General features: G+C 40.2%; 2 protein-coding genes across 2 annotated transcripts; one reads left to right on the top strand and one right to left on the bottom strand.

Moving 5' to 3' along the window:
* Positions 1-75: 75 nt before the first annotated feature.
* LOC125285728 (MYC binding protein) lies at positions 76-2670 on the bottom strand. Its single transcript, XM_048230297.1, has 5 exons — positions 2554-2670; positions 1007-1079; positions 827-875; positions 578-707; positions 76-187 (listed from the first exon to the last, which is right to left on the bottom strand). Exons 1-5 carry the CDS (start codon positions 2566-2568, stop codon positions 143-145), a joined length of 312 nt encoding a protein of 103 aa, XP_048086254.1. The 5' UTR covers positions 2569-2670; the 3' UTR covers positions 76-142.
* Positions 2671-3308: 638 nt separating this feature from the next.
* Positions 3309-13199, top strand: LOC125285720 (ras-related GTP-binding protein C-like). The gene is made up of 7 exons (XM_048230286.1): positions 3309-3980; positions 4326-4529; positions 11046-11245; positions 11884-11998; positions 12184-12326; positions 12632-12780; positions 13002-13199. The coding sequence occupies exons 1-7, from the start codon at positions 3810-3812 to the stop codon at positions 13166-13168; spliced, it is 1149 nt and encodes a 382-aa protein (XP_048086243.1). The 5' UTR covers positions 3309-3809; the 3' UTR covers positions 13169-13199.
* Positions 13200-14434: the final 1235 nt, after the last annotated feature.

The following is a 14434-nucleotide window of genomic DNA, read 5'->3' as shown; positions in this document are numbered from 1 at the left end:
TAAAAACCTAAATATTTATTTTTACATGTCTTACAAAAATCACAAATGAAAAATACAACCTTGTTAACAGAAATATATTACTTTTGTAGTTTGTTTTACTTTTACGGTCCTCCTTGAACAAGACTGAGGCAATAATGGGACATCATTCTGTTCCTCCATCCTCTTTGGCTGGCTCATATTGGAGAAGCTGTGGAACAAATTTCACACATAGGGTCAGAGTCTTCCCATCAGTCAGCCCCATGATTCATCTTGTGAAGTGCCAGGAAAAGAAACAAAGTAAACGGAAAACAGGACAGAAACAAATTAAAGGCTAATCCAAAATACTTTTTGACAAATTTCTCATAGTCCCTGGTTGTCCTTTCTGTATGTGCATTCACACACACTACAGTGTTTTTACGTGGTTTGGCTTTGTAAATGGGAAAGCAAAAAAAAAAACCGCTTTGACTGAGCCATCAATGCCTTGCTGTACTGGAGTATGGCAGGGAGGGGAGCATGTGATCTGAAGGCTGTTGAGCTCCAAGATCAATAATGTATTGCCAGAATCTCAGACATGAATTTTCCTCTGTCTGCCACTCACCCGATTCTTGAGATCTTTGTTCTCCTCTGTCAGCATTTCGCATTTGTGCCGCAGGTCGGTCAACTCCAGGCGGAGTGCTTCAGTGTCAGCCGACTCTACCCCGGCACTGCCAAGATGGTTCTTAATGAAGCTTTCAAAGTGGTTAAGGTTATCAAATCAGGTTTCAAAATGGATAAATCACAGATTAAGATAAAATATTGCAGAAGACCTGTATCTGCTAGTCAACATCTTTGTTGAATGGAAGGATACTCCAATGCATTATTTGGTTTTTCTGTCTCTTCATAAAGAGCAATCAGCACTGAAGTCAGGGATAGAAAATGGCTTTGTTACATTGAGGGGAAGACAAGCTAAATATCAAATTGTAAAATTTATATATATAAAAATTTAACATTAAGGAAACAGTGGATGGGGGTTGGAGCTTAAAGTTACCATTGGTGAGTCCATCAATGACTCCAGTCTTTTCGAGATATCTCCGAAATTGTTCACGTTTGGACTCGGATCCCTGAGGAAAATGAACACCAGTTAGATTTTGGGTACATATGGATATCACCGTCTCAGTTTTTTGGCATCATCTTGAATGAACTTCAATGGATTTTGGCTAAGTGATGCACTGATAAACACCTGTTCACATTAACTAGGACGTAAGCCTTCACAGTAGCTCCATCACCAACAAATCACCAAAATAGGGCAGTAACTTTGGTTTATACAGAACCCTGGAGGGTTCATTGCAAGATATTTTTTGGTGTATCCAGAAAACATGCGCTCATTTTACTCAATTGTGCACACGTTTTACTATATTGTTTTATTAAATACTGGTAGACTCCAGGTGGTGAAGGTAGGTAGCCACACCTCTTTATCCCTTACCCTCAACACAGGAGCACCACAAGACTGTGTTTAAGTCCACTGTTGTATTCCCTTTACACACATGACTGTATATGACTTTACACACATGTGAGAGTACATGACTTCAACATCAGTCAAGTTTGCTGATGACACAGCAATAGTTGGCCTCATTTCTAAGAACAAAGTGCTGGCTTACTTGAATAGGTAGACAGACTTTCAAACTGGTGCTAAGACAACAACCTACTCCTAAATGTTACCAAGACCAAGGAGATGTTTATAGCTTTCAGGCGGGATCAGCAGAAAGACTTTCAGGTGGAAAGGGTAGAGAGTTTTAAATATCTTGTTGTTCATATTTCTAGGGGGTATTCCAAGTGTGTGATTTAGTGACAAACCTGGGTAAGTTAACTCAAGAGTTGTAATTTAATGTATTGTACATATAATAAAATGTGTGTACAATTGACTAAATTGAGAGCACAATCTAATAAAGTGAAACCACCATTTAATAAAATGAGCTCACATTCAATATACAAAAAAATATCTTGCAATGACACCTCACGGGCTCGGTTTAAAAAGTTCACAAGGTTTTATTTATTTATATCAAAGTTAACTGGTTTGTTGGTGGTGTTTTTTTTTTTTTTTTTTAGGTAACTTTAACGTTGCAGCTCATTATTTTTAGACCTAGTTTTACAAACCTAAATAATGCTGTTTATGACTCAAAGTAGCTGTGCTAATTAATATAGAACTAGGCCTGGCTACTGCATCTTAAAAACAAGGTGCACATAACCCACCCAATGAGTTACATGTTCAGAGCCAGAGACAACCAATCCGTTTGTTGGTGTTGTACATTGTCTTCATATTCGGTAACGTTGAATTAAAAGTGTGAAACTACATTCAGATATGTTATATAGAACATAGAAATAAGGATACGTAAATTACATATTTCCTTACAACTTAAACAGTAACAAGTCGTTGCTACAGGCTATTGACTTGCGTTGATGGTAGCTACCGCAGGATAGAAGCTAACGTTAGCGAGAACCACATTAGTTCTAACTTACCCCTAACCTAACAACACTTTAGCAGGAACTAGTTTTCAATACCACATGTTCAAAATGTATTCATAGAATGTTACTTACTCCAGTATGTGCCATTCTGCCTATTTGGAGTCGCTATCTTTTATGATAACCAGTATGACTAAACCTAGACCTCTAACTACCAACAGCTGAACTTCCCTCCTCTGCAGGCGCGATTAGGAACAGCTGGGTTTAGTTACCATTGGTTACGGTACACAAAAATGGGCACCCAGCGTCAAAGATCTAAAAGGCAAAGACAGAGAGGGCTCAAGCGGTTCCTGTCTGGTAGTCTGTTCTTGTTCCTGGGCTGGTCATCAGGGCCGCAAAATCCCTGTCACTGAGGAGGGAATGGTCCCTTCCCACAAATGACTGAAAACAGGCTAGTAGGCTAGAGCATGCACAGGTAGTAGACAGGTATTTATTTATTTTTTTACAGGTTTACATTTGTGTTTGGATGCTATTTTGTTCAGGTTGTTTTGCCATACAGTACTGTATGTACGTAAAAAAAAGATGGCATTGCCTGTTATAAAACCTGCTGAACATGTTCCCCATGATTACTTGCGTCAATTAGGCCTATATGCAGTAGGCTAAAACATATTCACATTTCATAGAATATATAATATCAGAGAGCAGAATTTACCTTTCTTCGACATAGCAGTCTGTCATAGGATCTGCCTACCCAACAGGCTACTCAAGCCTAGGCTACTCAAGACTCAAGAAAAAAATCTCACACCTCATTGCATTCAGGGTGCGCATGCGAGCGTGTTACAGGACATGCATGTCCCTTCATGTCCCATGACACAACGAAGTTAGTTATTGCAGGTATGCTAAATGCAAAGTACTGGGCAGCTGTGAGATGGCCAACAAAAGCCATAGAGACCCATAGAGCCAAGCAGAACGACGTAAGGACGTGAAAAACGGAGGTAAAAAGCTTCCATTGGGAGAGGCTTTGTGGATACACACCAGGCGCACAAGAGTGCGCTGCTCACAAGTGTGCTAGGCCTACTCCTATTCAGTAGGTGGCGAAATAGCATGTGCATGTTATGACATGACATATCGAGTTAGTGCTGTAGAAGAACCGTACGTTTGTCTACACAGGGAACGCCAGGTTGTTAGACCTGTGTACAATAAGTGTATCCAACAAAATGACAGGTACGATGTGGATTTGGTAACTGCCACAGTAGCTGTACTTATGTCGTATCCTGTTCGTGGGTTGAGAGGTTAGTTGCTTTTAAGTGAACGGTAGCTGTCGCGGTGGAGCTAGTAATCCAGATAGATAGATAGCTAGCTAGCATAGATAGCAAAGAAGGCAAATCAAAATGTCGATTCAGTATGAGGAACCACTGGGAAGCTACAGTGGCGACTCTTTGAAAGACTTCGACTATGGAGTGGACGAACCCGACATCGAGGACAATTCACCCTCCTCTGATAGCAAACCAAGAATATTACTAATGGGTTTGCGACGGAGCGGGAAGTCATCTATTCAGAAGGTAAAGTTACTCACAGCACACAACGTCAGGTAACAGTAACAATAGTGGGTAATGTTAACGTTAACTAGGCTATTTCATGATAGTACTGCAGTGCAAGATCTGATTTACCTAAGATAAATGCCGACATTTTGACCTCTGGAATAAATGGTCAACCATGGGGAATCCGGGTTGCTGGTTACTTCATAGCCAAGGCCTACGTGTTTCAAAAACTCTTTACACGAACAGACCAAGAGCTTGGTCAAGTTATCAGCTGTCAATAAGGTAGTAGGCCTAGGCCTAATATCTGTAATCGTCTGATCAAAAATAGCCTTCAAAGTTTTGATGTTCTATTTCAACCCTTTTTAGGTGGTCTTTCATAAGATGTCGCCCAATGAGACCCTGTTCTTGGAGAGCACTAACAAAATCTACAAAGATGACATATCGGACAGCTCCTTTGTAAATTTCCAGATCTGGGACTTCCCAGGTCAAGTGGACTTTTTTGACCCTACCTTTGATTATGAGATGATCTTCAGGGGAACTGGTGCTTTGATCTTTGTGATAGATGCACAGGTAAGATAAACCACTTTGCCTGTTGTCTTAATGTCATGTCAAAACGATGTTTAACATAAGTCATAACAGTCTTATTGTGTGTTAAGTGTAGGCTACATTTTACATTCGAACAATCACAAATGCGCTGTTGGTAACTATCAGTTGGATATGGCATTAAAACAATACAATCGTTTGTGTTTGTGTAACTGGAACAGACATATGTCAGTTTCTAAATTAGAATTTCTCCATTGCACAGGATGTTGATCAGATGACTGCTAGACTTATGTTTGTGGTTTCCATTAAGTGGGCTTCATTCTCCCTTCATGTGATTAGATAGACACACAGGAAGTCCAGAAATACAAGTGTTAAAATGTGTCCTTTGACTTGGAAAGTTGTTATTGAAAACTGAGTTGACTTTGCCTAGGCAGGGTCACTTCAACCTTTTTATTTTACATTAATCCGCTTACCGTATGAATCCTGTTCTGAACACGCTAACCTCACTCAGTAATAAGCATGGCACTTACATTTTAGGCTAGTGACAAATGGTCAGAAAGGGCTTTCGTTTTTGAGATACCCCTACCGGAGGTAGAACTAAACCCAACAACGTTTTTCCTCATCTCTAAGGTCTCCCATATATGAATTGGATTCTTAGCTAAAAATATTTTACTGCTAAGATTGTTAAATTAACAGATATTGTTATACACCCCAAAACCAAAAAATAACTAAAATATAGCCTGTCCGTATTGGATTTAAGGCATATAAATTAGTGCAGATCAATCACACAAGCTCTGAGAGCTTTGAAACTTGGCATGTTTATAGTCAGGAAGTTGCTTTACCTACTAGAAAAGACTGGATGTGAATATCTTGATGTATGGAATGAATAGAGACATGTAAACATACACCTAAAATAAGCGGACATGCAAAAAATGAATATCTATGCAGAATGTTTTCATTTACTTTGTAGCTGCTTTACCAGGGATTATCATAGCAACACATATGATGGCTTATGGGAAAGGTGGGGTTGTACTGAATCCAACAATACCAAATATGTAAATATAGTATGACGAATCAGGGTGTTCTGTCACTCAATGTATGAGGTGTCTAAAATGAAAGAAAACGGAACACTGGCAAAATACAGTCTCCAAGTCCAAATCACATTATCAGTGGTGAGGAGAATGTTGACATTCATTGTTACTGCAAGGTAAGTTACATAAGGTAAGTGCTGCTCTATATTTACATTTAATAATGATACATTTCATATGTCCCAGTATTAAACAATTCATATGAAACACAGATCCAATTGAATCAGGTTAACATTGGAATGGAACACCTTTATTAAAATATTTATATTCACTTGAATTTTGTTTTGGTCAAGTCATTACTGAATAATGGAAAATAATATTGTTAGCTTTTGTCTGTCCAGACCAGCAGTGGACAGTAGAGCCTACACTGCTTACTTCACCCCTAAGTAGCTAAACAGTTAGTTATAGAAACTACTTTCCCTAGCTAAGAAAGTACTTAGCCTTCTGACCAATGTTTCATGTGTAATTCAACTTGATTTGCATTTCGATGAAAATTCTGAAATGTATATCATTTTTCCTTTTCACTAGTCTTTTGAATTATGTCTTACAGGCATTGGATCCAAAGCTTTGTATCATTTGTGGGAAACATTTTGAAAAGGGCAAGAAAAAAGATCCCTATGTCCAAAACCCCACAGTAGAAGGCCTCCAACGCATACTTACCCTTGCTCAGCAGAGAGAGATGGTGATGTCCATAAAACTCTGGCTCCATATACAGATGATATTTCCTCCAAAATCAAAGTTGCATATCATGTATCATGTAGAGTGAACTACCTGTACTGCAGTAAGACAAAAATCAGTGAGCAGCAGCAAGTTGCAAATGTTGAGAGTGAGAGCACATCTGCACCAAGAAGGCTGAGTATCAAATACTGAGAGTTTCAAATACTGAGAAATTGTTTCATTTGTGGGAAGGCCAGCTCTAGATCAGAACCTCTGACAGCCATTTCGACTAGTACAGGGGCAATGTAAATTATAGGCCAAGTATACTTGCGTATACAAGGAATTTGGTCTCTGCATTTATCCCATCCGTGAATTAGTGAACACACAGAGCACACAGTGAACACAATTAGGTGAAGCACACACTAATCCAGAGCAGTGTGCTGCCTTATTACAGTGGCGCTCGGAAAGCAGTGAGGGGTTAGATGCCTTGCTCAAGGGCACCATGGATGTGGGCATGGGAGAGCAGCGCTCAACCACTTCCCCCGCCGCCTTTTTCCTTTCTGGGTCGAACCGGTAACTCTTCGGTTACAAGCCCGAACCCCTAACCAGTAGGCCACGGCTGTCCCCAGTACCAGAGACAAGGTCCTTCGGGCAGCTTCTGAAAGGCTTGATGAAGATGTACATTCAAATTCTTTCATGCCCAGATCTCTTTGCATATGATGCCAAATACCATAAAATGTGCCTTGCACACTACATCTCTAAACGAAATATAACAGCAGCCATAGAAAAGAATCAAAAAAGCAGACCAATGTCTATAACAAAGCATTTATTAAGCTCACTGAAGACATTGACAAAACAGTATTGTCCAAAGATATAAAAGTGAGATCTCAATTCTTTGACTGAAAGCTATGACAACATACTAATTACCATTGCTGAGCAAGAAGGTGTGTCTATAGTTCAGCACAAGAAATATAGTTTTTTTTATATTATAGTATATATATATATTATATGGATAATTTTTTTCAAATTTGTTTTTCTAACATAGACACAAGTATTGTTTAAACCAAAACAAACACAGAAAAAAAAGGCAGTACATGATGTAAGATGGATACAGGTTTACAAGTTGTCCTATTTAGTCTAGTATACCTAATTTTCTCCAGGTAGATGCAGTTCATTAGGTCTCTCATCCAGTGTACATAAGAGGGTGGCTGTGGAGATTTCCACCTCATAAGGATGGATCTTTTGGCAATTAAAGTGGCCAAGGCTGAGCGACAGAGGGGGTGGGGTCAAGGACAGTTTCAAGCTTTAGGGCATTTGAAATAAAGCTGAATATGGACTTCCAGAATGTTATTAATTCTGGGCATTGCCAAAACATGTGCATCAGTGTAGCTGGGGCTTGTCTGCATCTACAGTATCACATGTAGAGTCAATGTCAGGTTTTATCTTAGAGAGTTTGGCTTTAGTCCAATAAACTCTGTGAATAAATTTAAGTTGGATGAGGCTGTGGCGTGCACAGATGGAAGAGGTGTGAATTCTGTTTAGAACTTCAGTCCAGTCCTCATCATCAAGTTCATAGCCCAAGTCTATCTCCCATTGTCGTCGCACTGACAATCTTCTGAAGATGCCAATTCTGTAATGCCTGCATATAAGGAGGAAATTACTCCTTTTTTGTGGGGATTCGTTTGTAGTATTCTATGAAGAGGTGTCTTCGTAGGGATAGCTGGAAATTCTTTAAAGTTCTTTCGCACAAAATCCAGAATCTGGAAGTACCTAAAAAGGTGAGATTTAGGAAGCTGATAGTTTTGGGATAGTTGAGAGAAAGAGGCAAATACTTTGTCTATGTATAGATCTTTAAATACCACAATGCCTCTCTTGCGCCAAACCTCAAATGTTTTGTCCTGTAAGGATGGGGGAAAGGCTGGGTTGTTATTACAGGGAGATAATATAGAAAAGGTCTGAATTCCATAACTACGTTTAAACTGTTTCCAAATTCTCAATGATTGGCTGAGATCCTGGAAACTAAAGGAAAAGCTGATACAGCATTACAAAGACAGGCTTGCATTTGTTCCACGTCCAAGACAGTCAGATTTGATCTGCTCAGATAGTATGACCATATTGTGCACTGAGGGAAGCTGCTAAACTCACAGAAATAACAGTAGACTGAGACTACGCTTCCACAGACAAGTCCGAGTCTTTCCGAAATCCAAATATTACACAGGGCTGCAGACATATTAAGGAAACGCATGGATCAGGTAGAGCATTACAGTGAGTAATATGTCAGCAGTGACTGTCTATTATGTTTCCAATGCAGCAAGTATGTACCCAACATCCTGTATGACTTTGTGAACTGGTGTGTTGATTAACATGCCCACAGAAATTTCCAAACATGTGGTGATGACCCAGCTTCAAAGGAGAATCTGCGTGTTAATTTGTCATGATCTCATTGAACAGAGCTGTCACATCCATACGCCAACCACACTGGGACTTCCCATTTTGATACATCGTGAGTTAGGTAGTAAGACAGTCATCGATGAGCTCAGTGCAATGGGACACTGTGTTTCCTATACAGAAGTTAGGCACTTCTCACATCTGTTGCAGCAGACCAGATATCAAGGACAGAGAGTGGTGTCTACATCCCAACTGGCCCCACTGGAGTTGCTGAACATGGAATTTGTGATGCAGCCATCAGCAACTTTGACCAAAATGAAGACACCCTGGATGTGAAGCGTAAAAGAATGGACAAAATGTACCTGTAAAGTTTATCTCCATCCATTCATATCAATGCGTTTTAAGGTGGTGAGGGACCTCTGAACCTGAGGGAACCTGTGCTAGGCATTTATCTGCTGTGGAGACTTGGCCTCTTCAGAACACAACAGACGTCATAGCATGAGTTGTACACTTCCCATCCTGAGTGTCTTCATTTTGGTAAAGTTGTCGATGGCTGCATCAACAATTCCATGTTCAGTAACTCAAGTAAGAACAGTTGGGATGTAGACACCACTGTCCTTGATCTATCTTTCTTGTGTTGACACACCTTCTTGCTCAGCAATGGTCTTTAGTATGTTTTCATAGCTATATGGTCTGCTTTTTTGATTCTTTTCTATGGCTTCTGCTATATTTCATTTAGAGATGTAGTGTGCAAGGCATTTTATGGTATTTGGTATCATGCAAAAAGATCTGGGCATGAAAGAATTCGAAGATGTACATCTACAAGCCTTTCAGAAGCTGCCCGAAGGACCATGTCTCTGGTACTTTTATGACTGTTCCAGTTGAAATTGCTGTCAGAGGTTCTGGTTTAGAGCTGGCCTTCCCACAAATGAAACAATCTCTCCGCATTTGAAATTATGTTGTATCAGCCCTACTCAGCCTTCTTGATGCAGATGTGCTCTCACTCTCAACATTTGCAACTTGCTGCTGCTCACTGATTTTTGTCTTACTGCAGTAGTTCGCTATACATGATATGAAACTTTGATTTTGGAGAAAATATCATCTGTATATGGAGCCAGAGTTTTATGGACATCACCATCTCTCTCTGCTGAGCAAGGGTAAGTATGCGTTGAGGCCTTCTACTGTGGGGTTTTGGACATGGGGATCTTTTTTCTTGCCCTTTTCAAAATGTTTCCCACAAGCTTTGGATCCAATGTCTGTAAGACATTCTATAATTCAAGAGACTAGTGAAATGGAAAAAATTCAGAATTTTCATTGAAATGCAAATCAAGTTGAATTACACATGCAACATTAGTCAGAGGGCTAAGTACTTTCTTAGCTAGGGAAAGTAGTTTCTATAACTAATTGTTTAGCTACTTAGGGGTGAAGTAGGCAGTGTAGGCTCTACTGTCCACTGCTGGTCTGGAGAGACAAAAGCTAACAATATTATTTTCCATTATTCAATAATGACTTGACCAAAACAAAATTCAAGTGAATGTAAATATTTTAATAAAGGTGTTCCATTCCAGTGTTAACCTGATTCAATTGGATCTGTGTTTCACATGAAATGTATCATTATTAAATGTAAATATAGATCAGCACTTGCCTTGCAATGTGATTTGGACTTGAGACTGTATTTTGCTAGTGTTCTGTTTTCTTTCATTTTGGACACCTCATACATTGAGACATCCCTGGTAAAGCAGCTACAAAGTAAATGAAAACATTCTGCATAGATATTCATTTTTTGCATGTCCGCTTATTTTAGGTGTATGTTTACATGTCTCTATTCATTCCATACATCAAGATATTCACATCCAGTCTTTTCTAGTAGGTAAAGCAACTTCCTGACCATAAACATGCCAAGTTTCAAAGCTCTCAGAGCTTGTGTGATTGATCTGCACTAGTTTATATGCCTTAACTCCCATACGGACAGGCTATTTCCTTTTTTGGTTTTGGGGTATATAACAATATCTGTTAATTTAACAATCTTAGCAGTAAAATATTTTTAGCTAAGAATCCATTTCATATATGGGAGACCTTAGAGATAAGGAAAAACATTGTTGCGTTTAGTTCTACCTCCGGTAGGGGTATCTCAAAAATGTGGGGCCATTGTCACTAGCCTATTTGTCCAGCAAACGCTCTTCTCATATGTGAGGTGAAGTATCGTAAGGCGGATCAAGTAGCTGGTGTCACCCACCCACCATATATAAATCATATGGAGATCATCATCTGATATGTCAGAAGCAGTCCTTAATGGCATTATTCAGCAGTTTCCTTCATAATCATATTAATAGTTGTAGGCAAACTGGAACTTGGACCAGCCGCTTTCCATCTGAAGAGGGACTAACCATTTGCTTGTGTGCATTTGAAGGATGACTATGTTGAAGCCCTAGGTAGGCTGCATTTGACGGTGTCGCGAGCCTTCAGAGTGAATCCAGACATCAACTTTGAGGTCTTTATTCATAAAGTGGACGGCTTGTCTGATGACCACAAAATTGAGACCCAGAGAGATATACACCAGAGAGCCAACGATGACCTAGCAGATGCCAGTCTAGAAAAGCTCCACCTCAGGTTTGGGATCTTCATCTTCATTTCATCTGTATTTATTGGTCAGATTGAAAAAAAAAACATAATTTGGAGTTGACACTAATAAAAACCTATGAGAATGCCAACATGTGCCTCTTGGGAGAAGATTTGATCAGCGTCCTGCAGTGCTAGCATCTGAGTTTGTTGTGAGAGAAAGTGGAATAGAGCATTATATCCAATACTATCTGTATTTGTCCCTATACATATATCTGTACTGTCCCTGTGTATATCTGTGTGTGACTGTATTTAGAGATAAGCGGGAATATTATGCAGTGTTTCACTGTTCTGCATGGCTGCGTCAGTAGCTATCTGCTCCCGATTGCCAGGTTGCCACTAATCAGAGTCTGATTCAGTGTAGTCCACGTGAGATTGGATGACCAACGCCATCTCCCGTCAGCCTGGAAGGATACTTAAACCTTAAATATTTCCTTGTCTAGTGAGAGCAGCTGATGGATCTTTAGGTGAAGTCATGCTGTCTCTCCCTTGATGCGCATCATTGTAAATAAACTCTGTTCCTGATTTTTCATACTATTGGTCTGACTGGGTCTCTATTAAATCTATGGTATCAAAATTACCATCAGTTGCTAAATCTGTTTTTTTCCCCCCTCTTCTTTTCTTTTCAGCTTTTATCTAACCAGCATATATGATCACTCCATATTCGAGGCCTTCAGTAAAGTAGTTCAGAAGCTCATCCCTCAGCTCCCTACACTAGAGAACCTTCTAAACATCTTCATATCGGTGCGTACCAACCAACATGGCAATAAATCTTCTGCAGTAATAACTGTTGCACAAGTTATTAGTTACTAGGCCCTTAAGTGATTGCAAGGAAACAGGTTTTCTCATATTCTTAAAAAATCTGTAGTGTGAACAACAGTGTGTGGTGTTCGCTATTCCTCTAAGATGATATGGTGATTTTCAAACAGAATTCTGGGATTGAGAAGGCTTTCCTGTTTGACGTTGTCAGCAAGATCTACATTGCCACAGACAGCTCCCCTGTGGACATGCAGTCATATGAGCTGTGTTGTGACATGATTGACGTTGTCATAGATGTTTCCTGTATTTATGGGTGAGGAACTTGACATTTTTTTATTTTTATTCTCTCTGTTTTCCATTTTGTTGGTGTCATCTTGTGTTTATCAAACCAATGGAGATGGGAGTAAGGAAACTTTGGCTTAAATTATTTTTTTTAATGGATTGTAAAACTGTTGCTGAAGTCTGAACACTTCTGCTTTCAGTATGCTTGCTCACATGATGTGTGTATGTGTGTGGGTTTTGTGAAACTGAATGGTTATTGTGGCCGTTTTTGCCACATTGACCACAGTATAAATTTCACTAAAGTGCTTCCCCTTGTGTCTGCCCCCATGAACACAGCCTCAGAGAAGACGGCAGTGGAAGCGCCTATGACAAAGAGTCTTTAGCCATTATCAAGCTCAACAACACCACAGTCCTCTACCTGAAGGAGGTCACCAAGTTCCTGGCACTAGTCTGCATCCTTAGGGAGGAGAGCTTTGAGAGAAAAGGTGATGCACTGTAGCTTACATGAAGTTGTATCGGTTTGGTACTTGGTATTTGTGGGTCTCTGGTGTCCGTATTTCCCTATCTGTAAGATAATGTAAAATGTAGTTTGGCTCTTGAACTTAACATGAAGTTGAACATGTATGATTTTACAAAATCATGTGTACACACCATAGCCATTTTAAGCTGATCTTTTTTTTTAAATCAAAATAATACTCTTCTGCAGGTTTGATAGACTACAACTTCCACTGTTTCCGCAAAGCCATCCAGGAAGTGTTTGAAGTGGGCTCCTCTGTCCAAAGATCGGGTTTTCTGGACGGCAGCCCGCCCACCAGCAGCCTAGCAAGCTTGAAGGCAGGAGCTCTCAACGGCACCCCCAGGAATGTTATTTGATATTTGGAACAGTGGGGGCAAGGTGACTGGCAGGGGGTATGGGTGGGGTGGGGTGAGGTGAGTGGGGTAAACAGAGAGCCTGCCCACTAACCACAGAAGCCTTCATAAACTCGGGGGGTGGGGGTGGGATGTAGAGAACAATGGTGAGACACTAGTAGTGATGACATCACCATCCGGGGACTGACGATGAGGACACTAAGAAGTATTTCTTTCTCTGAGGCCTGGTTGTTATGCTAGGATATGGGGAGAGGGTCAGATGTTCTTGGTGTCCTTGTACTGTTACACTTGGGGGAGGATATCTGGAAAAAAAAAATAGGACACCACTTTTCTTTGCCCCCATACCAACAAGTTTACCTACCATAAATCACAGCTCCAGTATTATGGGATGTTGGCTGCTTATAAGGCTGTGAGTGCAGTGTGTTGGAAATCAGTGATCATTGAGGTTTCAAGTGAGAGGCCGTGTGGAGCTGGAGCTGGAGTGGACCACAATGAATTTGTTTCCACCCGGGCCATGCTGGGTTGGATGCCCATCTGTTTATCTGGACTCCAGGTATCCCTGACGATACAGGGATTGTGATTATATGTGATGTGTGAGCAGTACTTTTACAGCAACCTCTCATAATGGGTCATGCTCCAATGAGAATGCACATGGTTTTGGACGTTCTGGGAAAATGCGAAAAGTCCTGAAGCTCTGTGGGTGACTAAACATCAGGAAAGTGCAGCTGTTCCTCTGAGAGCTACTTACACTCCACTGCCAAGCGTGCCCTTATTTGTAAGCGCAGTGAAGATTTACACACCTCTGTCTGAGATCAGCAAACACGAAACACAGACAGCTGTGTATGTTTACATTTGTACAGATCGCCCCCACCCTGCTGTGATGCTGCACTTACTGAAAATGACTTAAGTTCAGAAGGCAAACAGACTGAAAGAAAAAGAGAGTGGAGTTGGAGAATATATATTTTGATGTTTAAATATATATTTTCATGTTCCAGATATTTTGTAAAATGTATGTGCTGTTTTTTTTTTTTTTTTTTAAATCAAAACATGTAACTGTTGATTGAGTGAGAGTGTGTGTAAGCCTGCGTGTGTTTTGGTGTGTGTGTGTTTTTTTTTTTGGGGACCAATGTTGCAGCCAGTATTCAGCCCAAGCACTTATCCCCGATATGTCTGGTTGAATACAAACTTGGATTCAAATTCAAATTGGTCAAAGGCCTGACTCGGTCTGGTTAAAGTAGTCATCTTATTTCTGAGTCAATTCCAGTGCCT

The sequence above is a fragment of the Alosa alosa genome, chromosome 20, assembly GCF_017589495.1.
Source record: "Alosa alosa isolate M-15738 ecotype Scorff River chromosome 20, AALO_Geno_1.1, whole genome shotgun sequence".
Classification (NCBI taxonomy): domain Eukaryota; kingdom Metazoa; phylum Chordata; class Actinopteri; order Clupeiformes; family Clupeidae; genus Alosa; species Alosa alosa.
Note: the sequence above shows the minus strand (reverse complement) of the source record. Positions and strands in the feature narration are given on the sequence as shown.